The 24,469-nt window shown below is 56.6% G+C and overlaps 1 protein-coding gene across 13 annotated transcripts in view; it reads left to right on the forward strand.

The window, feature by feature from the left end:
* The window catches only part of NCOR2 (nuclear receptor corepressor 2), a 230,542-nt gene that overhangs the window by 160,120 nt on the left and 45,953 nt on the right, over positions 1–24,469 (forward strand). For 11 of the 13 annotated variants that reach the window (XM_053993433.1, XM_053993441.1, XM_053993442.1 and 8 more), the window contains exons 15-17: positions 12,001–12,122; positions 12,978–13,150; positions 15,888–15,950. In XM_053993433.1, coding sequence (XP_053849408.1) covers positions 12,001–12,122; positions 12,978–13,150; positions 15,888–15,950 — 358 coding nt within the window. The remainder of the gene's footprint in view (positions 1–12,000; positions 12,123–12,977; positions 13,151–15,887; positions 15,951–24,469) is intronic. The other 2 variants (XM_053993436.1, XM_053993440.1) reach the window with 1 other exon arrangement.

Below are 24,469 nucleotides of genomic sequence, written 5' to 3' on the forward strand. Positions count from 1 at the left end.
AGCTGAGCTTTAATTAATTTGGAGGAGGGGAAGAGAGGTTGGTTTTTATATCAGATGAGAGGAGAGCAGATGAGATGTGATACAAAGAGCATTTCAAGTGGCCCTATGCTGGTTTCTTGCTCCTTTTCTCACAGAGAGGTTGGTGGTCTTATTTGCTGTAGGAAGCTGTAGGGAGCTTGAGAGTGAAGGGGAGATAATTACACAGAGAAAAAAGCTTCTCTGTGTCAAGACTATCTTTGTGGCCTACTTATTAAAAGTCCATTAAAAAATAAGAATCCCACTGCTCCCTGGCTGATGGTCCCCTGGCAAAGGATATTTCTCATAAAGCTGCTACTTACTGCTAAAAATCTCCTGCCAAGAGCAGGGACTTCACATGATTCCACTTCCAGTTTGTCAGAAAACGGAGCAGCCGCCCACTCCGAGGCAGGATGCTCCAGCACTCTGCCTTCCATGGCACTGCTCAGTGGAAGGTACCCACATCCAACGGGTCATGATGCATGATATTGAGGCTCCTGAGATTAAGATCTTTCTAAAATAACCCTGTGTTTGTTGTGTATGAAAATCCTGGGGGGGGGGGGATTGATGGAATGAGAAATAGCTTCCTCGTTGTCATTTCACACTGAAAAACAAAAAAATAATTTGTGCCATGGTAAAACAGTTTGATCCAATAGTCAGTGTACGGTAATAAGCATAAATTTGCATGAGCTTGTAATGACAAACCCTTGTGCTGATGTGTCCATACAACTCAGGGTCTGTGGGAGTCACTCTTCAGGGTATTTTAAAGTGTCTCTCTGTGAAACCTCTAAATTCTGTAGCAGGGACACCGAAATTGACCATGTGCTTCATTCTTTGGGAAGCTGTTTTGCTGGGCTATGGGAACACAAGTGCTGGGCTGAAACTGGGCTGGAAGGAAAGTGACTCTATTTCAACATAATTATTCCATTTGGAGTGTGAGATTTTTTTTTTATTCCAGAGTAAATTTGCATTGATTTTGGAGTAACATTGCCCTTGTGGTAGTGGAGCAGCTGCAGCATGCCAGATCTTCTTCCTGCCAGCGAATCCCTTGGGGGGGGGAAAGCCATCATCTCCCACACACTGCCATGATGGGCAGGTGGGCAACCATTCCACCAGGCAAAGCTGTCGATGGGGCAGTCTGTCTGCAGTGGGACCATGGGGCAGTCTGTCAGTAGGATCAGTCTGTCGGTGGGGTCAGTCTGTCAGTAGGGTCAGTCTGTCCGCAGTGGGACCATGGGTCAGTCTGTCAGTAGGGTCAGTCTGTCAGCAGTGGGACTGTGGGTCAGTGTGTCTGCAGTGGGACCGTGGGTCAGTCTGTTGGTGGGGTCAGTCTGTCAGTAGGGTCAGTCTGTCTGCAGTGGGACCATGGGTCAGTCTGTCAGTAGGGTCAGTCTGTCCACAGTGGGACTGTGAGGCAGTCTGTCAGTAGGGTCAGTCTGTCCGCAGTGGGACCATGGGTCATTCTGTCAGTAGGGTCAGTCTGTCTGCAGTGGGACCATGGGGCAGTCTGTCAGTAGGGTCAGTCTGTCCGCAGTGGGACCATGGGTCATTCTGTCAGTAGGGTCAGTCTGTCTGCAGTGGGACCATGGGTCAGTCTGTCAGTAGGGTCAGTCTGTCTGCAGTGGGACCATGGGTCAGTCTGTCAGTAGGGTCAGTCTGTCTGCAGTGGGACTGTGGGGCAGTCTGTCAGTAGGGTCAGTCTGTCTGCAGTGGGACTGTGGGGCAGTCTGTCTGCAGTGGGACCGTGGGTCAGTCTGTCGGTGGGGTCAGTCTGTTGGCAGTGGGACCATGGGGCAGTCTGTCAGTGGGATCAGTCTGTCGGTGGGGTCAGTCTGTCAGTAGGGTCAGTCTGTCTGCAGTGGGACCATGGGTCAGTCAGTCGGTAGGGTCAGTCTGTCAGTAGGGTCAATCTGGTGGTAGGGTCAGTCTGTCAGCAGGACCATGGGTCAGTCTGTCTGCAGTGGGACCATGGGTCAGTCTGTCAGTAGGGTCAATCAGTCGGTGGGGTCAGTCTGTCAGTGGGGTCAGTCTGTCGGTAGGGTCAGTCTGTCGGTGGGGTCAGTCTGTCGGCAGGACCATGGGTCAGTCTGTCAGCAGTCTGTCGGTGGGGTCAGTCTGTCGGTGGGGTCAGTCTGTCGGCAGTGGGACCATGGGCGGCTGGAGGAGCCGCCTGCCCGCCCTGAGGATGACTCAGAGGGGGATGAAGTCATGGTGGAGGGACGCAGCCGCCGGACGGAGCGTCACGCCAGCCCCTCGCGCTGCTGTCAGACAGCGCTCACGTATTCCCTGGCCAAAGGGCCGTGTGTTAGTGCCGACACTTTCGAGGACTCACTCCGTGTTCCCGGGGAGCGGAGCCGCCCGGACCCCCCTTCCTCCACGGGGAGCGGTGCCAGAGCCGTGCCGGCAGGGCGGGGACCCACGGTGTGACCTGGCCGGTGCAGTCCCCTGCCAGGCCCGCCAGCCTTTCCCAGGTCCACCCTCTTCCCTGTCCCCTGCCAAAACCCAAATCGAATTATCCGTCCCGCCGTCTGTCCCGCCCTCCCCAAACACAAACCATTCCCCTCACCAACGAGGATAAACAGCCTCAACCCAGATTTTTATAAACAGCCCGCTTACTTTTTTGGCAGAAGCACCGTCCCAGCAGGATCTGGCCAGGTTTGCTATCACATGGGTCCTGGAGCATTAGGGAAAACCTGGCCAAGCAGGTTTCCCTGGCCACCAGCAGCCCTGTCACACTAGCAGAGGCTGGCAGGGTTTGGGATTCCAGATAGTGCCTGCCCATGACTCCAGGGCTCCTTGCACCCTGTCCCCAGAGCAGGAGCAGATCTCCTGCCATGCCAGTGCCTCTCCTCCCTCCCAAGGGATCAGATCCAGAGCTCAGCAAACTGTTCTAACTCTGTAAATTGTGCAAGTGCTCCCACTCCGGTAACCACAGCAGCTAATGAGAGGAATAATACTTGTTTCTGGGAACCATTTGATCTTCATCAGTCCAGGGAACAGCTCCTCATTAGTGATAAAGGGTTTGACAACTTCTCTTCCAGAGGCAGGGATATACTTGTCACAAAATCCTGGTTTAATCATGCAGCACATCATACAGACACAGCCCTGGATGTGGCCAGTAAGCTTTGTGCCACAAATACCAAGAAATTATTCTGCAGGCACTTAAAGCTGTGCTGACTGGAGTGTTGTATCTAAAACAGCACTGAAATTATCTGTGGATGAGCAGGGGCGGTCTGTGAGGGAGGTTGCCTGGTTGGGAATGATGCCAGGGATGTCAGTATTGGGGCATGGGTTCATCTTCTGCCAGTGGAATGTCACTGCTGGGATGTAAAAGGGCTTGAATTTGGCTCGTTTTCTGGACAAATCTGTAGTGTGACAGGGCTGCTGATGGGCTGCAGGACCGATGAGAAGTGAACTTGGTCAGACCCTGTGGTCCTGGTCCTGCTCAAGTGTGGCCTCACAGGAGGAAACATCTCACAGAGCGTTTGTCCCCTGGGTGCTCCATGCAGGCTGTCACTCTTTAAACCTGTGGTCACCAGGGAGGTTGATGTCAGGATGCCTGTCCAGCAGGTGGATGAGGTGTGATACACAGTGATGCTCGAGTTGAGATTGATTCTGTAACCCCCCCTTAGCACCTGTTCTTTCAGTCTGGGCTCCTGTTGCTCCCCCAGGTGTGCCCTATAAGGTTCATCGTGCCTGTTCCCCCATCACAAGGGTGCAGCAGCTCTCCCGCAGCCCTGCCGCCCCTCCAGGCACCACAATCGGGCAAACACAATGGAAACTTGCATTCCTGAAATCCCAGCTGCAGTTTTGGGGGTGATTTAATGAGAACGACATGGCCATATTTGGGAAAAGAATCAGAGGATGCGTTGCCACAGGAGGGTGGCTGCTTGGTCCCCAGGTCCCCGTGTGGGCTGGTGACAGTGCAGGGACAGCAGGGAGGGTTGTGGGCTCAGAGCAGGGACAGGCATCAGCAGGCAGGGACACACAGGCACAGGCTGCTGCTGGACCCTTTGGCCCTGGCAGCTGGGCTCTTCCGTGCTGCTTGATCCCATCTGCAGGTAGCAGTAACAAAAGAGTCACTCGGGTGAGGTGATCCCCCTTTCCAGCTGGCCCCCAGCTTTGGACTCGTGTTTCTCCAGCAGCAGGTGGATGTATCCTCGCAGCGAGTGCTCCACCACACCCCTGCCCACGTGAGTACTTCTCGGGGCAGGGTTTGGGATCCAGGCTGGGCTTTGCTGATCCCAGTGAGGGACCTGCAGCATCTTCACTGCAGGACACAGAAGTGGTTGGATTTTGGGATGAGTTGTTTTATCTGTTGTTGTGATCCAGGTTTGACTAGGAATGGATGGGAAATAGGTCATGTCATTGCTAAATTGCTTCCTAAAGCAGGCACAGCTGAAAATCCCAGGGCTTGCTTTGCCCCTGGTCGTTTGTGGGTGTGTGTGGATGCTCTGCATCCCACAAACTGCTGACCTGGCACCTTCCTCTGTTGGCAAGGCTTGGAGAGGGGCCGGCGTGTGGCCAGGGGGCTGCGAGCAGGGGGGAGCAGGGCAAAGCAAACCACAGGGAAAGAGAAAACACGTGTTCCCTGCCTGGGACAGAGCGGGGGCTCATCTCCACTGCTTCCAAACACTATGATCTCTTCCCTTCGGGTCATTTTTCCCTTCGCAAGCAATCAAATCACTTTTTAAAAAACTCAGCAGCGACCCAGAAAAGAAACATTTCCTCTTATGGAAAAGCCCTCAGTGGTTCAAGGAAGGATCTGGTGAGCAGGGTCCTGTAAAAATCACTTCTGTGCTTCCATGGTATCACAGAGCGAGTGGTGGGGAGGCAGCAGTGCCAGCTGTGCTGGGCTGAGCCACACAGGGCCCTGCCTGAACGGTTCCTGTGCCCAGCAGGCTCCCAGTGCTGCCCAAAATGAGCCCACACTTGGGTGAGTGCACCCGGGCATGCTTGTCCTGTGGTCTGGCAAGTGATGCAGGGTCCAGCATGACTCCAGTCCCATTGCCAGCCCCTCTCCTTGCCCCTGACGTGCTGCATGCCCCCAAGACCCAGCTTGCTCCAGGACCAGCAGCCTGGGAGATGGCACAGGGCTTTCCCATGGATGGCAGGACAGCCTGGCTGCAGCTGCCAGCACTTTGCTGCTGGCACTGGCCGTGTCTAGTGGCTTGTGGTGCCCGAGAGCTGTGCTGGTGCGTGTGCACAGGGCCTGTCCACATCTCCTGGGACACTGGGCACAGCCTCAGTGTTCTCCATCCCTGCCGTGTGCTGTGTGTTGCAGAGTTGCCTGTTTGCTGGTAGAGGAGCAGCCCAGCTCAGAGCTGTCACAGTTTGAGCTGCACCGAGTGATCCCCATGCTCTCTATCATTCTTATGAAATCTGAGCCTGGCCCTTTGATTTTTTTTTTTTTTTTTTTTTTTTTGACTCGCTTCCACAGCCAACAGCATCATAACCCAGCCCTGGGACACAAGCAATCAAAGCTGTGTTGCCGGCAGACATTCCTCTTCCTCCCCTTGTTGTTTTGGCCGTGGCTTGTTTTGCTTTGTGGTTTCTCCCAGGAGTGGAGGGTGCCGTGCGCGGTCGTGAGAAGCCAGGCTGCGTGGCGGTGGGTGGCAGCCAGGCCCGAGGCGTTCCAGACCGCTGGAGCAGGGGCTCCAGGCCCTGGGAGTCGGTTACGTGACACACACATGTATTTCTAAGCTGTCCTCCCCGTGCTGTGAAGCCAGCCTGCCTCAGGAGGTGGTAGGGACACGTGGGGAGCAGTGTTTGCAGGGGCTGTGCAGTATCAAACCTCAGAGGTGGGTGCTTCTGCTGTGGCATTGGCAGGGAAGGAAATTCCGTGGGCACTTTGGGTGCCTGAGCAGCATGGTGGCTAACGGGGAGGCTGCTGCTAAGGGTGCTCTGTGGCCACGTCCCTGCCCTGGCTCTCACTGGTGTGACCTGCCAGAGGCAGAGCTTGAGAGCAGGTGGAAAGACAGATGTAGGTAGCAGAGAGAGGATGCTCCTGAGCTACAGCTGCATGGTGCCAGCCCTGTTCCTGGCAAAGATGCCCTGCAGAGAATCTGTGGGGCTGGGGAGGGGGGTAAGAGCCAAGTGCCAAGTCCTGCTGGCTGTGCTGCACAGGGCACGGAGCATCCTGCCCCGTGGTGCCAGTTCCAAACCCTGTGGGATGTTCAGGGTGATGCCAGCAGGCACCCGTGCATGCCCACGGCCACGGCAGCTGTGCTGGGGCTCCTGGAGAAGCAGCAAAGCAAACCCCAGGCGTTCCTGGCCAGCGTAGCGTTGGCCTTTTGTCTTCAGCTTATCTCGAGCTGGTTTTAATTTGCAACTCCCTGATTGCGTGCAATGACCTTGGCCTGAGCCTGCTCTGCAGCTGAGTGCCCCGGAGAACATCATAAATGCCATTGATCTGAAGTCACACGCTGGAGGAGTGAAGAGCTGGTGCCCTGCACGTGGGAGAGGCGGCACAGCCGAGTGGGTGCTCCCAGCTGCCAGAGGCTATGGGGCTCACACTGGTGGGATGCAGCTCCCTCCAAAGTCCCTGTCAAGACAGACTCTGGTGTGACATGCCGTGGAGAGGGTTGGCACAGGTCCCTGCGCTGCCGCAGTGAGACTGTGGCAAGGGTGCAGAGCCGCCTTTAAACAAAAACCCGGAGCTCTCTGCCTGCAGTAGCTGGGAATGAGCTTGAGTGGCACCAAAACCATGTGCCTTGCAGCTCAGCCTGGCATGCACAGCTCCCTCTGCACCAGGGTGTGCAGGCTTGCTCCCTCCTGATTCATGGAACAAACAGGAGCTGGTGGTTCCATCTCCTGTAAGAGCCCAGGGCACCGTAATGATGGCAGGGGACGTGATGCATCTGCTGGCAACCAAATGGTTGCCAACCCCATGCAGCCAATCTGGCCTTGAAACCTGGTGTGGGAGAGAGGAGATGCCAGCCCCAGGGGCACTTGGGCTCGGGGACAGGCTCTCTCTCAGTGCCACCACCATGACCCGGTTCCCCACTAGCATATCCAGCAGCAAGTGGTTGTAGTTGGGGTGGCAGGAGCTGGTAGTTCTGATCCAGGAACTGGACTGCCAGGGATGAGCTCATCCCTGCTGGCAAAAGTGGTGTTTTGGTGCATGTTTTGAGGGTGCTGTGGCACAAGGAAAAGGGGGGGGGGGGGGGCGAGGGAGGGCGTGGGTGCCTCAGTTGCAAGGTGCACGGTCCAGTGGTTAACGCTGGGATGTCCTGTGGGCAACAAGGGAGGTTCCCTGTCCTGGTCCCTTGCCACAGCCTGGGGCATCTCGCCACAAAGGGGATGGGGAAGGCAGCGGCGGTCGTTTTCTGGAGGCTTGCAAGTTTGGAAAATAAATAGCCCTGCACTGTAGGTTAAGCTTGGCATCCTGGCGGATTAATCATGCAGGCTGCAGCCAGCACTGAGAGCCCCGGTGACGAGAGCTGTGGTTTATAGATGATGATTCATCGCTCGACTTAGAGCGACCACGTTATTCCAGCAGATTGCAAAATCATAAGAGGAATGTTGTGGTTAGTTTACGGCTTAACTATGCAAATCGTCAGGAAGCCTTCAGAGCCGGAGAACGTAAGGCACAGCGCGCCCGGATGGCTGGGCGGTGAGCAGGGGCCGGGAGCTGGCGATGGGGCTGTCGGGGACCGGCCGCTCGCGGGAGCCGGGGAGCGGGGAGGTGAGTGATTCGGGGGAGAAGAGGGGCCGGAGCTCCCGGGGAGCGTGCGAGCGGGGCGCTTCGGGTGCGAGGGACGCGCTGCCGGCTGCCAAGGGGTTTCTGGCCGGCTTCACCGTCTCTGTGCCACAGGCTCAGGCGTCTCCGGCGGGGCTGGGGAGGGCAAAGGTGGGCAGCTGCTTCCCCCACCTCCTCCTGCCCCCCGTCCCGCTTCCAGGAGCAGGCAGTGCCTCGGCAGAGGAAGTAAACAGAGTGGGAGGAGCTGCACCTCTTCCTCGCCGGGGCTTTCTCCCAGCGAGCCCCGCTGTCAGGACCCGCAGCAAGTCGGTCCCTTCTCAGCAGGGTCAGCCCTTTCCGTGTCCGGCTCCTACCTGGAAGCCGCTGTGCCCCGAAAGTGCGCGTGGAGGCGAAGCTTTACCGCAGCGGAGCTGGTCGTGCCGTGCCCGGAGGAGCTGGCCAGGCCGGGCGAGCCGTGCCAGCCGAGCGGGAGCCGGGCGCTGCGGGAGCATGGCGTGTGCCTGCGGCGGGCCCCGGCCCCGGAACGCGCTGTTCCCGGGAGAGCTGGCAGCGCTCTGCGCCGCTCCAGCTGCTCCGGGGCCGGCGGGACTTTGGGGCAGAGGTGAGCAGGTGTTTGTAATTACGGAGCTGCTCGGGCCGGAGCGCAGCGAGCGGAGGAGGCCGCCTGTCCCCCTGGACTCGGGGCAGGGTCGGCCTCTCGCTCACGCGTCCCGTGTCCGATTTTGTCCTGGGGCCTTTTTAAATAAACAGGATGCGTCGGCAGCAAAAACAAGCAGCGGCGATGCTGAGGCGGAGGAAGGGCGGTCCGGGGTTAGAGCGTCTGACCTGGGAGGGAGGGACAGCCCTGCCCTCTGCCACAGGCATCTCCCCTGGCCTCGGGCACATCCCTTCGCCCTCTTGTGCAAGGTGGGGAGCACGTACCTGGTTTACCTCTGGGAAGTGGAGTGCCTCATCCCCGGGATGGCAGAGATGTAGGTGGGGAGAGGTTTAAGCTAGCCGGGAGCTGAGCAGTTCTGGTGTCGGCCTTTGGGGGTTCCGCTAAGGGCTGACCCACCTGCCAGTCCACCTCTAGCCGGGGCGGTGTGAATCAGAGGGAAACATCAGCTGGTAATTGGGGAAGCATTTCCTGGCCCGTCACGCTTTGGGATGGCGTCCCGTCCCTTGAATCATCCAGAGCTGGTCCGTGTCCAGCACTAAGAATAGGCTCCCCACACACGGCGGGGGCAGCGCGCCGGGAGGGGAACCGGCCGGCTCTGGGGTTCCCGAGTGCCTTCCCACCTCTGTGCCATGGCCTGGTCCGGTTCCGATGCCAGTCTGAGGTTTGGGGTAGAGCACGTGGCGAGGATGGGCTGGGGCAGCTGCCATGGTCCATCACTGGGGGATGGTCCCGTCTGCGTGTGCCATTTGTAGCTGAGCTCTGAAATGGCTTCGTTCAGCACCCCGGGGTGCCCGCTCCCCACGCAGGGCTGAGTGCTCGGTGCCAGCCCCACAGCTTCCAGCCCAGCACGTACCCCTGGGTGTGATGTAAGGGGGGCATTCGTGAGCAGAGGCATTTCCTGGGGTGTTTGGCAGGTGCCCTGCTCTGCAGCCAAGCTCTAGTTCAGGAGATAAGCCATCACTGTGGGCTTGCCAGGGTTCAGATCAGCATTTGGCTGGGAGCCTTTGCTCAGATGAGGACATGAGCGCAGCCTTGGGTGGAGCAGGAATTTTCCCACCATGGCCTGATGGTGATGATGCTGCCCATTTTATGTATTTCACCTGGCTGACAGGTGAGACCTGTCCTGCTGGGTGCAGGGTGCTTATCCCATCTGGTTCTCGCTCTTGGCATCGGGCACCCGGCCGTGGCCAGAGCAGGGCAATCACTAGAGGGCAACCTTGGATTGAGATGTGCCTCTGCACTGGGAGAAACCTTGATTTCATGTCCTACCAGGCTGGTCTTGAAACATTTGGGAGGAGAGGGATGTGCAGTGGCCCACTGAAGCCATCCCAGTGGGGTTTGCCCATCTTGATGCCAGAGCTTGGCAGATGCCTCTGCAGGGAAGCACCCGTGTTGCTGTGTGAGCCACCAAGGCCACTCTCGTCTCTCCCTGCCTTCCTGCTCCTGTGTTTGCAGGCTGGTACAGGGAGCTCCTTGGCATCACTGCCATTCCATGGGGAAAAGCTGTGATGGCTGCCCAGGCTGGCAGCCCTCTAGTTCAGACAAATGTAGAGACAGGATAAGATGATGCTGAACCTTTCTTGGATGCTCACTCCAGCCTGAGGCTGGGACAGGTACTCATGTGGTCATGGCTGGGTTTAAATCTGAAGGAGAGCTGGGATTTCTGGGATGCAGGATTTCCCCATCCCTCAAAAGAAAATATTTTCAGTTGGGTGGTAGAAATACTGTGAAACTCACGTGGGCTCCCCTCCCTTGCCAAAGCCTTTGGTGAGGGGAATGCAGATGGGTGGTGATGGCCAGGGCTGGGGCAGATCCTGCCCTGCCCTTGGAGGTCACAGCCCTCACCTCGGGGGTGTCAGTCTGGGCTGAACCCGCACTCAGAGTTCACCATGGAGTGACTCAGGGTCAGAGAGTTCAGTGCAGTGCTGGGGAATTGCACACGATGGATGCCCTTTGCTCCTCTGCAGCCAGTGCAGGCTTCCCCACCTTCTGTTTCAGCTTGTCCACTGCCCTCCTCCTTCTCCCCCAGTTTGGGGGCTGACAGGGGCAGTGCCCTGTACGCTGGGGATGACACTTCCCTTAGCCCCTCGCTGCATGAGACAGCCTGTTCCCCAAGCCTTAGTGATCTGTGGACTTTGGAAAATCATAAGCAACCGAGTGCTCATCCCAGCTGTTCCCTGACTCCCTCTCCCCTGGGACCTCCCATCCTTGCATCCCACGGAGCAATTCCCAGAGCAACAGGAGTGTGAGCTGATGCATTACAGTTGTGTTCTGCACGTGTGCAGAGGTGCTCCAGGGGCTGGCCAAGCGTGCCAGGATCCTGATGGCACAGCTGCCTCCCCCTGTACGAGGAGGAACTGAAAGTCTGTGGGGTTTCAGTGGTGGCTGTGCATGGGTTTTAAGGACTTCTGTTCAACCAGGGCCTGAAGGAATCAGCAATTTTCTCGTTAAACTGCTCCATTTGACAGCTCCACACTTCTGATTTTAGCACCAGCCCATGGGGTCAAAGAGCTCTGCTTGCACTCAGTGCTGCTGCTGCAGGATGCTCATATTTAAACTGGGAGGATCCAGCCTCCCAGTTCTGCAGGGTGGATCAGGCCAGTCCTGCTGGCTCGAGGGATGTGAGGACACCTCATCCATACTTGCTGTATGGCTGCGTGCCAGCCAGACCAGCCACCTTCTGCTGATAAATCCATTCTAAGGCAATTTTACTCCCCATTACATCACCAAACCCTTTCCCAAGGGGGTGGTGGAAGCCCTGCAGGCTGGGCAGGGGCCGGGTGAGCCCGGGTGGGTTTCCTGGAGCAAGCAGCCTTGCATTAGCCAGGAGCAGGATGGTTTAATAAATCATTTCCGTCTCTAATTTCTACTTCTCTATTCAACGCCTCTCGTTTGCTGGTCACCAGAGGGAAGGGAGGTCAGGGGAACCAGGCCTCCCCAGCAACCTCCTTCCTGCAGCTGTTGAAACAAAATCCAGAACTATAATAATCACTGTGTCCCTCCCTGGGGTACCACGGTGCCTTCGGTCTGAGCAGCAGCAGCAGCGTTGAGGTGGTTGGGCTCACGGCCTCTGCTGAAGGTGCCAGGTGGTAAAGAGAGCACAGAGAGGGCACCTTCCCTGCTTGGTGCTACAGAGCCACAAACATTCCCCATGGGCTGTGTCAGATGCTTGGGAAAAGATCAGAAGCATTGATATCCCCGACACCCTCGGGGTGTCACTGGTGCCCTGTCTCCTTCATGCTCCAGCAAAACGCATCCACTGGCTGCAAATCAGCAAGCCAGAACAGGAGGGGAGCTCTCACCTCCCTGCCTTACCCCACATCAGATCCTTGCTTGTTGCCTGACCCCAGGGGAGCAGCTGGGGCTGTCCCACTGCCTAGAACAGGAGCCAGAGTGCAGCTGCCATGCCTGATCCTGAACTACCTCTGATCTCCCTGGAAAGGAGATCTCTCGGCCCCTGTGGCCTCCAGCAGTGCCCTGCCTGCACCCTCTGCCTGCAGCTCTTTCCTCTTGGCCACTTGCCCCCAGCATTGTTTCACAGCAGTTGTTTGGGTTGGCCCAGGTGCTGCCCTGTGTCCGCCTCAGTGCTGAGGGCTTGGTTTATTTTACATCCTTTGTTTTGCAGCAGCAGCAAATGCCCCGGAGCAGCCAAGAAGAGAAAGATGAAAAAGAGAAAGAAAAAGAGAAGGAGGGAGAGAAGGAGGAAGACAAGCAGGAAACAGAAAATGACAAAGAAGAACTGACAAAGTAAGGACAACCGTCCCTGGCTGGCTCCAGTGGGCTGCAGTGGTGGAATGCAGTGATGGGATGCAGCGTAGTCCAGGGCTGCCTGACCCCATGCAGGACTGTGTGTGCCCACTTCACCCCCTCTGCAGGGAGGGAAAGGCAGATCCACCTCCTCATCCCTCTTCCCTGCTGCTCCCAAACTGGGAAAGCAACACGATATGGGGTTTTTTTAATATCAACCCAATCAACCTGCAAAGCTCCTGTGATCCTCCAGCTTGTTCTGTTGTTACAAGAGCCTGTGGGAGCTGGAGGAGCAATCCGGGGGCAGCGGAGCGTGGCACTTCACCTTTAGTGTTATTGATGTCAACGTGAGCGCTCCCAGATGAAGAGCTCCAGCCAGCCCTGCCTCCCTCACGCCGAGCATCAGCGCCGTGGCAGGGGAAGGTTGGCACGCAGACCGCTCGCTATCTGTAATGGGCTTAATACTTGGTTTAAAAGAACATCTGGCTTCATTATATCTAGGCTGCAAAGACATTTACCAGCAGGTCCCTTTCAGGAAGATAAATGAGGAGGAGGCAGGGATGAATTTGAATGGTCTGGTATTAAACCTGTCTCCGTCAGGTCTCTGCGTGCACTTGGTGGTGGAGCTGCAGCCAGCTGCAGAAAGAAAACCCCACCACAAATCACCCCACTGCCAATCCCAGCCAGGAAAAGAGCCTGCGTCTGCAAAAAAAACTGCAGACCTGCCCCCCTAAAAAACCAACAACGAAAAGAAAAATCCCCAGACACGTGCAGAGAAATAATTGCTTGACCTAAAAATCAGACCAACCAAACAACGTTTTTTTTTTTCCTTTTCTTCTCTCCCTGTTTTTGCAGGGACAAGAACGACGACACGTCCGGAGAAGACAACGATGAGAAGGAAACGGTCACCTCCAAAGGTCGCAAAACCGCCAACAGCCAGGGCCGGCGCAAGGGCCGCATCACCCGCTCCATGGCCAACGAGGCCAACAACGAGGAGGCAGCCACGCCACAGCAGAGCGCCGAGCTGGGTAGGTGGCAGGGGACAAGGGGACTCTGCCCTGGGCTGGGCTTTTGGTGTATCCATCGTGCTGGGATGGGATGTCACCCTGCTCTGCTCCCCGCTCGCAGAGGAGGGGTTTCCTTTGTGAAATCCTCCTTTCTGGGGAGCAGCAATGATGTTTCTCTCTATCTCCATCGAGTGAATTACTCGGCGTGGTTCGCCAGGATAAGTGGGGGCATTTGCAAGCCTGGGCTTTCCTGGCTGAGTGTTCATGCGTTTTATGGCCTCAGAGGGAAAGTGTTGCAAAAGACAAAAAGGGAAGCCTTCAGTTTTAGCAGTGCTTTGGCAAGGCTTGTGTCCTTCCTGCACTGTGAGCTGATTCCCTTTGCAGCTACTCTGGCTTCCCAGTCCCCTCGACCTCTGCATGGGACCCTGCTCTGCCCTCCCAGGCTTGCCTGGGTCTCTGCCACTTCTCCTACCTGCTCTGTTTTCAAATTTGTCTGGAGCCTGAGCAGCTGCAGCCTGTGGGATCTGCTCCTCCTTGGCCTTGGCCATTGGGCTGGTCCATTTCCATCCTGCCTGATACAGCTAAGGGTGCTGCCTGTATTGTGGCATCCAGGCACTGCACCAGCCCACAGCGTGGCCATAGCCGTGCCACGCTGCCATGCTGGCCTTGGGCTAGATGGGAATTCATGGCAGCATCCACAGTCCCACACTGGGCACATCTGCCTCTGGCATCTGCAGCATCAGTAGTTACCACCCCAGGGAGCGGGCTCATGTATTGACTTACAGAAGCCAACGCATCCAGGAATTTGGCTGATTTTCCTATATTTTCTACTCTGTCAAAGTACAAAATTATTGCTGTGCTACCTAAGGCAGGTAAAAATAAAAGCAGGGTGACTCCTCTCGGATTCCTTGCTCTGCAGTTTCTTGCTTGTGCTGTTCCATGTGCTATAAATCACGCGGAGGTGTTTCGCCTCCCTGTTCTCTGCTGACAACTGGCTGAAGCCTTGATTGCGAGCGCTGTGTTTTCATACAGGCGTTATAAATAGTCCCCAGCACAACAGAGCCCTGCTCTCTCCCTCCAACTTGTTCAGCAATGCTGCAGAGAAGCAGCAGATAATGCCAGTAACTTAGATGGGATTTTTTATGCTGGGATCTCAGAGTCCTCGATAAACTTCACTGCAAACACAGAGGAAAGCCTTTAGACCATGTTAAATTGGGAAAAAGGAATGGATCAATTCCAGTGACATATCTGAGCAATTGATTTCACTTTATGTCTCTCCAATAGCGCTTTAATTTAGGTTGGCTAAGAAAGTTATTGCATTTTAAATACCAATTGAACATTAAAAACCAGCACAAAACCGTATTGTGGTTTAACTGCAGCGTGCCGGAGCTCCCCGTAGGCATCTGTTTCATAACTGTGCAACCTCAGGCGATGCCATTAATCAAACCAAACGGGCCGTTTCTGTGACATTTCTGTACCATACAATAACAGCCATCACCAGCTGAGCCAAGGGCCTGCACGGCGTTGGGGACACTCGCTTTTACGTAAACGAGCGCTGTGGCCCTGGCTCTGCCTGCTGCCAGGGGGAAGCGGTGAGGTATCAATTTCCCTCCCTCTTGGCTGGTGTCCCAGGAGCGACAGGGTTCTGAGGGAGGCAGTGACCTGTGCTGTCTTCCGGGAGGTGACACCTGCAGTCGTGCTCAGCCGGCTCTGAAGGAGATTTCTTCTGCCCAGTGCTGTGGGCATTGGAACTCACGCTGTCCTCCCACAGGGTCTCAGCTTCTTGTAGAGCTTCTTGGAAGATCCTTCCTTCTCTCCTTGCCTGTATTCTTTATCCTGAACCTATCAGCCTGTTTTCCATTTTGAAAGGACACTGTCAAAACATCTCTCATCACTGTTGAAATAATGCTTTGCCTGTTGTTTAGAGTAATAACCCCTTGGCAGCCTGAGCCGGAAATCTGTTTCCTTACCGAGTTGTTTTTTGTCTCTGACTCACACCCCAGTTTGTTATTGTAGGGTTTGCTCTGTGCCAGGCTGCCAGCAGGACTGGTGCATAGTGAAGGCTTTATGCAGGACCTCGGTGTCCCCAGCACCTGCTTGGATTTTGGGAGAGAGGCAGCATCAGATGCTGACACCCCTATCAGCCTCCTGGCTGGAGCAGCATGTCCCCTTCAATGGGCACTGCTCCACACAGGCCCCCTCTGTTGCTGAAAATGGCTCAGAGGTTGTCCAAGAGCGCAGTGGTGGCACGGAGGGAGCCCGCAGTCGCACGGCCAACACCCTTGTGTTGTCAGTGGCCAGCACTGACAGATGCAGTCGGCCAAAGTCACCACTGAGGTGACGCTGTTTCTCCGTCTCTGCCGGTCCCACCCTGCGTCTGCCTCCTCCAAAGCACACAGCCAGCTCCATCTTAGGTACCTGTTGTTGGGCCAGGGTGCGTGGCACCATCAGCAGGAAATCTGCTGCCACTCTCAAGCCATCTGGCTTTGTTTCCGGGCCCAAAGTGGAGGTTTTGCATCACTGAGGTGCCTCCCAAGGGGATGTTGTGCATGGGGTACTGTGGTGTGGAAAAGCCTCACGAGCCCACGCCATGACAGCCTTTCTTGTGGGAGCACTTCTGCACTGCATGGCGTTTTGTCATGCCTCCAGGGAACAGGGCATGGGACAGGGTTTGGGTGTTGGGACACATCCTCTGAGCTCACTGGGCTTGCTGGCTCCTGCTCACAGCTGACTGCTCTCTTTCCTTCTTCCTTCCCAGCTTCCCTGGAAATGAATGAAAGCTCTCGCTGGACCGAAGAGGAGATGGAGACAGCTAAAAAAGGTGAGACACTCATTTTCTTTCTTTTATCGGCTGTGCTGGAGCTAACCCAGCAATTGGAGATGGAAAGAATCTGACTGCTGGCTTAGGTGCAGTGTGGTGGATCCTGAGCTGTGGGGCCAGATCCCGCCTGTCCTGCTGTTGGTTTGTTCCCAGCGCGCCTCAGGGAAGGTGTGGGGAAGGCAGGGAATGGTGCAGGGAATGTGCTCAGCTTCTCCAGCCCCAGGAGCTGTGCCAGCACCAGGGATGCCTGGGCTGTGGCTGGAGCCATGCGTGTCCCCCAAGGCAGGAGTTGGCTGTAGGAAATGGGGAAGGCGCGTTGCCCGTTGGAGTGTTGGAGCTGCTGGTGCCCGTAGCATGGGGTGTGGTTTCACCCCACTCTTTGGAGCTTTGTGGCCTCGGTGCGATCTGGTCCAGGCACACAGAGAGTGTCTGCCTGTGTTCACAGCTCTGGGATTCAGGGAGAGGATGGTGAACCCCAGCACTGCGCAGGCACATGTTGGGGAGCTCTCGAGAGCCAGGGCAGCGTGTGGTGACTTTACATCCTGGAGCTGATTCAGAGCCTTTGCTGAGACCGTTTTTAAAAAGTGCTGAGTGTAGCACAGCCCTTCTTGCCACTTCCCCTCCTCGTGCCGCTCCTGTGCCAGCCCTTTCACTGCTTTAATTTTTTGCCAAAGTCACGTCCTGTTGATGGGCTGTCGAGCTCACGTCCCCAGCCCGTGCATCCCGCTTGCGTTGCTGCCGACTCTTCTGGCCCGGAGAGGATTGTAAATGGGAAATTAAAATGGAAATGAGTGCCGTTCGGGGATGGCAAAGGCAAACAGGCGTGTTAGCAGGTTCGGCTCAGCTTGGAAAATGCACCTGCTGCTGGGATGGTGATTACATGTTCTGGAGCGCCGGCTGCCCAGGTGCCGGTGGGAGCTGTGGACTTGGATTACTTTGCCTGTGAATATCCCAAAGTGTTTGGCTCGCTCGCCTTTAAGCTGTTCCAACCCTCTTTTACAACCCAGTGCCAATCCTGTGCATTGCTGAACGGGGCTCTCTATAGTCACAAAACTTAATAGATAGACTTTAATCAAGCAAACTGGCCTGGGGCCAGGTAATGGGGTGAGCAGATGCTGGCAGGGGAGGGTCATTGGAGGGATATTTTCCGAGCACTGCTTTATTTTGGAGATCAGCATCTGGTTGTTAAAAAGTGCCTCTTGTTTTATGCTGGATGCTGGAGGTGCACTTAAGGAGTCTCAGCGCCAGCTGCCAAAGCCTGTGTGAAGGAAGGATGAAGCGTGGGAGCATGCAGCACTATTCCAGCCCAGGGGCCAGGAGGAGGCAGGGAGATTTGCTGGTGTAAAGCCCAATGGCTGATTGTTTCTCCCTTCGTTACAACCTGGGAAACTGAGATTGCAACACCAGACTTCTACAGAAGAGCCAAATTCCCCTCTGCCAGGAAGCAGCCGCTTTAATGCTTCGAACTGGCCGTGTCTGGCATTTCCAGGGACCTGCGTGGTGGGGGTTTCCGACTCACAGCAACTGTGAAACTCCGGAGGTAACCTCAGAGGCTGGAGGAGGTGGTGGCAGAGCTGCTGCCAGCATGGCTGGGCAGGGGCAGAGGGGGTGGTGGCCTGCTGGGCTCAGAGACACAGGCACAGTCCTCCTCACCATAAGGGCTCGGCCACCCAAGGCACCCTCCTCCATACTGGCACCAGTAAGAGCCCGTAGCTGGCTGGTTTAGGGAGTTCAGCAAAATGTGAGTCCCAGGGAAAGTCAGCCCCACCACCCTGGGGTATTTTGGCAGATGGGGATGGTCAGTGACCTCTGCTCATAGCACTTGCCAACCAGGAGATCAGCCCAGCCCTGCTGTCCACCCCTGGGTTTCCTGTGTGTGGCATGAAACTCCATGTCATTTGTGTTCAGGGAGGTGAGAGAAAACAGCCCTGGGACAGACAGACAGCAGAGCTGCCTGCTCTCCTCCACAGTCACAGAGCTGCACAGGGAGTTTCCAATCAAGAGAAGGCAGAATTGTGTCTGCCAGGGGAGACAGTGAAGGGGAGTACCGTGTTACTAAACTTAAATAGGGGAACAAAAACCCAGCAAGAGGAAAGTTCTTGCTTAATGACACTTTCATTATGCAATAAACTTCAATTCAGTAGTCTGTCAAAATGTGCAGAGATTGGGATAACGATGGGGGAATGTGTTTTTCTGATATTATCTCCTTGCGCCATGGCTGTGATCCTTAAAGCAGGAGGTTTTGATTTACCCAGAGTTGCTCGAGGATTTCCCCCTTCCCTTCCCAAGCCAGGAAGCAGGCAGCACCCACGGCTTTGCTGCCGGGCAGGGCGCAGAGGCATTCAGCAGCGGGATGGAGCTGCTCCTTAAAAGGCAATGTTGAGGCAGTTCCTGCCTTTGGGGGACCTGCTGGATGAGCCCACGCAGGCGGGAGTTCAAGGTAGGCTGGAAGGGGCTCTGTGAGCCTCAGGCAAGCACCAGCCTCAGCAGTGGGTGGGTTTATTGTCCCCCCAGCCCCTCCACCAAGTGCCACCACTAGTGCCAGAGCTTCAGGGCAGCCGCAGCCGCCCCGGAGCTGAACTCGATGAACCGGGAGGTTTCGACATGACCTTTGTTAGTCTTTAAAGTCTGGTACCTGTCCTCGCCCAGCTCGGGGTTTTCCCGTGGCGTCTAACAAGTGGTTTTGTTCTTTGGAAAGAGGCGGGTGCGAGTGGCAGGTTCTTGCTGAGGTCCTCCGGTGCCTTGCCCAGGCTCTGCGCTCCTTGTCCTCAGGGCACAGCCAGCCTGGGGCTCCTTATGCCTTTTCCCATGCTGAGGACACAGAGAGGCCACAGGATGGAATCAACAGAGGCAGGGTTGGGCACGATGGTAAAATACCACTGACAGAGAGTTAAATAACCCATGAAAACTCCCATATAGTTCCTTTTGGGTAGAGATAAAATATTCCCTTGGATACCAAAGACACTCTTTTGAATGCTTATTTTCAGCACTGCCAACAATTCATCTGAGTTTTGGACTGACCTGAACCATTTTTTCCCCAGTCTCATTCTGTTTACAGAACTAAAATAAAGTCAGCCACCTTGCATCACCTTTGAAATGCAGGAGCTGGCTGGGTGATGCTGGGGAGCTGGCAGCTCCATATCTTCCTCTGTTTGTCTCCCCTGTGCTCATGTTGGAGCCTTCCCTTCTCCCATCAGAGGTATTTACAACTGTAAAAACCTGCTGATAGTAGTAAAAGTGGGCTGGAGAAACTGGTTTGCAGCCCATGCCCGTCACTGTACATTGTTCTTCTGGGTGGCCTTGGGGTGGGATGTGCCTTGGGGTCTCCCACTCAGGTGTCCTCTATCCAGGCAGGGTGCAAGGGCAGCTCAGAGCAAGGAGAGCCCAGCCTGGCCATCCCAGCGTCCAGAGAGTGCCGTGGGTGCCTGGTGTTTGTCGTGAACTCTGTACAAAGCGACGTGGTAAAAATCACCAGGATGGGGCAGATTGGGTGCCATGAGGGCACAACAGTGTCCAAGGCTTAAATTAGGCACGCTTGCCCTGAGTGAGGCTGTGGTTGACTGCAGTCCCATCCCTGCCATCCCAGGCTGGTGCTTGGCTGCCTTTCAGCCAAGGTGTCGGCCCCAGGACCGTGCCTGTGGTGCCAGTGCCCCCCGTGCCCCCAGAGCTGCACTTTCTGCCACCATTGGCTGAACGTTTCTCGAGTGTGTAGGAGCAAACTGCGAGGATTTGCTTAGTGAGTGTCAGTGAATGGAATACAAAAGGCCTGTCAGGAGGAACTGCTGGGTAATTACTATAATTTGCTGCCTACATTTTAATTTTGAGTATTATTTTTTCAACAATAAGGGAGCGGGAATAGTATCTGAACCAGGTGAAAGAAGAGAGCTGGGCCTGCCAGCAGTGGCTGCTCCATGTGTCCTCACTGCCATGCTGGACCAGAGGGGATGGCCCATCTCCAGGAGCAGACATCCTGAGGGGGACTTCATGTCCCCTCGTGTCAAAGGATAGGGTACAGCAAAAAAGAAAGGCTGTGGCAGGAGTAGTAAAACCAGGGCACAGGGCTCAAGGCTTTGCAGCAGGTGGATGCAGTGGTATGGGAATTATCTGTTTCAAAGGGGAGACCTGGGAGCTGAGGGTCCCCAGCCAGGGCCAGCAGAGAGGGGACATTGCACTAGAGCTGAGCTGGTCCAAGATCCCAAGTCGTTGCTGATCAGGTACCCACACCTGGTTAGGTGACACTATCTCCCCGCAGAGAAGTGGCATGACGGGTGTGAAAGGTGCTGGGAAGTTCAGCTGCAAGCTCCCTTGTAGCTGTGGGACACATCAGAGGCGTGCTTGTGTCCAGTCACCAAATGAGAGGTCCACTGGGAGCACGGCAGGCTGGTGCCAGCATCACCTGAAGGAAGGAAGGGCATCACTCACCAAGGAAGGAAGGAAGGAAGGGCATCACCCACCACGGTGGCAAGAGCACACCGAGCCAGCTGCCTGCACCATGGTCCCTCCGGCAGTGCCTGCAGGGATGTGGGCTCGCCCCCCACGCACCATCCCCATGGCTTCCCTTGGCACAGCATCAGGAGCCTGGCATGCACCTGGCTCTGCCACCCACTGATCCATGGCCCTGGAGAAGTTACTCACCTTCTCTGAGCCTCTGCAAGCCACCCCGAGGTCAGTGCGGGAAGGCGATGCAGGCCACGCTTTCGGGATGCCTTGGGTGGTGTCGCTGACTCCATGGGGCTGGTCTTTCTCCAGAATTGGATTGCGGCACATTTTGGCGGTGCCGTAGCCAGAACTGCCTCCATGTTCACTCCCAAGAGGGTGTGTGGGCGCAAGAGGTACTGAAGGATCATACCAGGTACCATCAGGCGTAGGGAATGATATCACTTGGTTTTTCCCCTATAACCTTGGTCTGCTAATCCATGCGAGCTCCCATTAAGGGACCTTTTTACGGGCTCTCTCCGCCCTCACCAAGCCCAGGGTGGAGCTGGGCAGCCGTGCCAGAGCGCCTTGCAATGTCTCTAGTAAAAACCCCCAGCTGCAGAGAGCCGAGGGGCTGCGAGCCGACAGCCCTCGCCTGCCGCGCTGCCCCTCCAGGTTTCTTCTCAGTTCCCCGAGATGCTGAGCACGGTGCCCCGCTCTCCGAGCTCCTCTTCCTTCAACCTCCACTTGCTGTACGGGAGCAGAGGCCCCGGTCTGCCCATGGCGACACCGGTGCCAAACCTCTCCCCATCCCTCCTGTGCCAGGGCAGCAGCTGCAGGGCCGAGGTGTCCTGAGGCGCCACGGCACCCCGTCGGTGCGGCACTGGGCTCGCCGGCGCGCACGTCCCCAAAGAAAAGCGCCTTTGATTCACTTGAGAGCGGAGAAAACTATTAGCCAAGCTTTGTTTTCCTGGATCCCTCCCCCTGCCGCTGACATTCAGCCGAGAGCGAGGGAGACAGAAAGTGAGCGAGGGAGGGCGGGAGCGGGTGCCAAGCGCCGCACCCCTTGTCAGCTTGGGTCAGCGCCACGTTCGTTATTAATGCTCTGTCTAGAGGTCACATTCAGATGCAACGAGCCCCGGGTCAGCCAGAGGAACAGATTAGAGCTTGCTCGCTGCTCCGCCACATACCGACGGCACCGGCTCCCCGTCCCCCGGGCTGGCAGGAGCGGAGCTGCCGCGCTCCCGCCCCTTCGCTTTTCTCCTGCCTTTTTTTTTTTTTTTTTTTTTTTTTTTTTTTAATTATTATTATTTCTTGGCAACGTCGGGCATCTCCTGAAACTGCACAGTCTCCCTATAGCCCCGAGCTGCTGAGCAAGGAGATGAGGTAGGGGAGAAAATACTGGCGGCGCTTCCATCCACCTTAACAACCGCGGCTGCAGCCGGCTGGAACGCTCCGGCGAGCGAGCAGAGGAGAGCGGAGAACGCCGTTCGCTCCAAAGGGAAGAGCGCTGGGGCCGGAGCATGTGTTCCCACCAACTTCTGCCATTGGGGTCAGGAGTCTGCCGCCTGTGACCTGGTTTCCAGCCTCGGTGCCCGTTTGCTCGCCGCTCCCGGCCGCCCATGGCTCTGAAATCCTCTCGCCCCCAGGATTTAAGGAACCGGCTTTGCTTTCTTCTCTGTCTCCGGCTGCTGCGAGGGAGCGAAAGCGAAATGCGTGGGGAGGGTGTGAGCGGAGCACTCGCAGCGCTTTGCCGCGGGCTGCCGTGCCCGGGGGGGCTTTGAAGAAGTGCCCTGACAGCCGTGTTCTTCCCAGCCCACCCGCTGCACACTGCAGGTGTGCTCCCTGCCCGCCGGAGCACGTAAGTCGGGTGTTGGGGTCCGAAGGATGGGGTTAACCTCGAGGTTGTGTGTGGCTGCGTGCCTGCGGCAGAGCCTGCGTCCGGAGCCCCCGCCCCGAGCCGAGGAGCTCAGCCTTCCTGAGGATCTGATAACTCGGTTAGTCATAGTTTCAGTTGCGATGTGGAGCGAAGGGCTGGTGCTGCCGTGCCGGGGAGTGCGGGGCAGGGGGAGCAGGCTCTGGGGGTGGCTCTGCTGGAGGAGCTCACGGAGATGGGGTGCCTGGCGAGCCGGGAGCTTACCGGCACGTCCGGGGGTGTCTCGGCTGGTCCCTCCCGAGTGTGCACATAACTACAGCGTGGGAAGCAGGTGTTGCTGTTCTGCTCTGGTTTCATGTAGAAGAAGAGTGGCGGGGCTCCCTGCTGGTCCCGCGGGCAGGGGCTGCAGGCAGCCTCCTCCTCCTCCTCCTCCTCCCAAGCAGTGGCCACCTGCCCTGCTGCAAGCTCCTTCAGCAGTGTCCTGGTGAGCAGGGGCACAGCCAGCCTGGGCAGGGGGAAGGACAGCCAGGAGCTGGCATTGCCTGTGGCTGGTAAAGGTCACACCATGCTGGGGACCACTCACGCTGACATCCATCACCCCCCCAGCCATGAGCTCTGCCATGCCAGGTCCTGCTTTCTGGCATCTTTCCTGCCGAAGCACCCGTGCTCGTGGCACATCCACACCGCTGCCAGCGTCTTCATTTCAGCTTTGCCCGGGGCACACAATCAGCCTTGGCCCGGCTGTCACACTTGGTGCTGGGCCACCAGTGTGGTGATGGGCAGAGGGACAGAGCTGCTTGTTTGCTTTGGAAGGCAGCAGTGGGTTGTGTCAGAGGGGATGGGTTGTGACACTGGGGACTGTCCTGTTTTCCCCTGCGGCATTCAGCAACGGCAGGGGGAGGACTCTTGCCCCACTGGTTGCCTCAGGATTGGTGGCCGGATGTGATTTTTTTTAATCTTTTTTTTTTTTAAGAAGTCCCAGCCCGTCAGCGGGGTGACAGAGGTCGTGGGTTTGGCTGAGCGAGGCTGGGAGTTGCAGAGTTAAAGCTTAAACTTGTTTCTTGGCTTGCCAGGGCCTTTCTGGTGCTCAGTGCATGTGATGCCTCGTACATGCAATTTGATAAGCCTGGTGCTGGGACGGGCAGGATACAGGCACCAGCTGGATGTTAACTCCTGCTGTGCTGGGTGCTGCTGGTTTTCTCCAGGACCTGGGAAGCAGAGAGGAGGATTTCATCTCTCTGAGGGTACATGGTGCCATCTCTTCAATGCAGCCATGCCCTCAGCCCCCACGCCGTGCCCTCCCCTTGCACGGACTCGGAGCAGATCCTGGCTGGGGGCACCTCCTTTGGGCCCGTTGCATGTGGCTGTGCTGAGATCAGCCCATCCCCTGGGGTTTGTTGTTGAAGCAGAGGTTGGGCTGCCGCTTTAGGGCCGGGCTGACACATGGCAGCAGCTTGGCAGGAGGCTGGCAGCAGGGCTGGGGCACAGCTGCAATGTTCCCAGGCACGGACAGAGCCATGCCAGCAGCCCCAGTGTGGGACTCACCATGTTCCTAAGCCCCATGGTGTCAGAGCAGTCAGGGAGGGGCTTGGATGTGGAGCCAGTGGTCCGTGCCCACTCCCAACCCCACAAGGCTCTGTGGTTGGTGGCCTCTGGGCAGAAAGTCCCCCAGCAAAGGAAAAAGATGTTCTTAGCAGGTTCATTCTGTGCTGACTTTCATCTTGAAGTTACCTTTCTGTGGCAGTATAGTAACTCTGGACTTACAGACTCTGCATCCTGTGCCCTCACAAGGTGCAGGGAAGGGCCAGGGAACTGTTGGCCTGATAGTGGCATCACATGGGCAGTCAGGAGCAAGCCAGCCTGGCAGTGTCCCACAGGCTGGTGGCAGCTCCAGCCCCACAGGACACCACATGAAGAACCAGCCACACAGCAGGCAGCGAGGTGTTACTTCGCAGAAAGCCTGGATGGTTCTTTCACGGGTCACCTCCAGGAACCTGGGGTGCCTCTGCAGCCATCCCTGGGCCCTGGTTGTAACTCCTACCTCCGTCTGCAGGACCAGGGGTACCCAGATCCCCCTGCAGAGATGGCAAGGACATGAAGTGCTGACTGTCTCCTTCCTCCTCATCCTCCTTCTCCACCTTGCTGGGTTTGCCCCGTGTTCGGGTTGGCACCATCTGGCCAGGATTGCCAGCCCTTGGTGTGATGCCTGACCTGGGAAGCTGCTTTT

The sequence above is a fragment of the Vidua macroura genome, chromosome 18, assembly GCF_024509145.1.
Source record: "Vidua macroura isolate BioBank_ID:100142 chromosome 18, ASM2450914v1, whole genome shotgun sequence".
NCBI classification, from domain to species: Eukaryota; Metazoa; Chordata; class Aves; order Passeriformes; family Viduidae; genus Vidua; species Vidua macroura.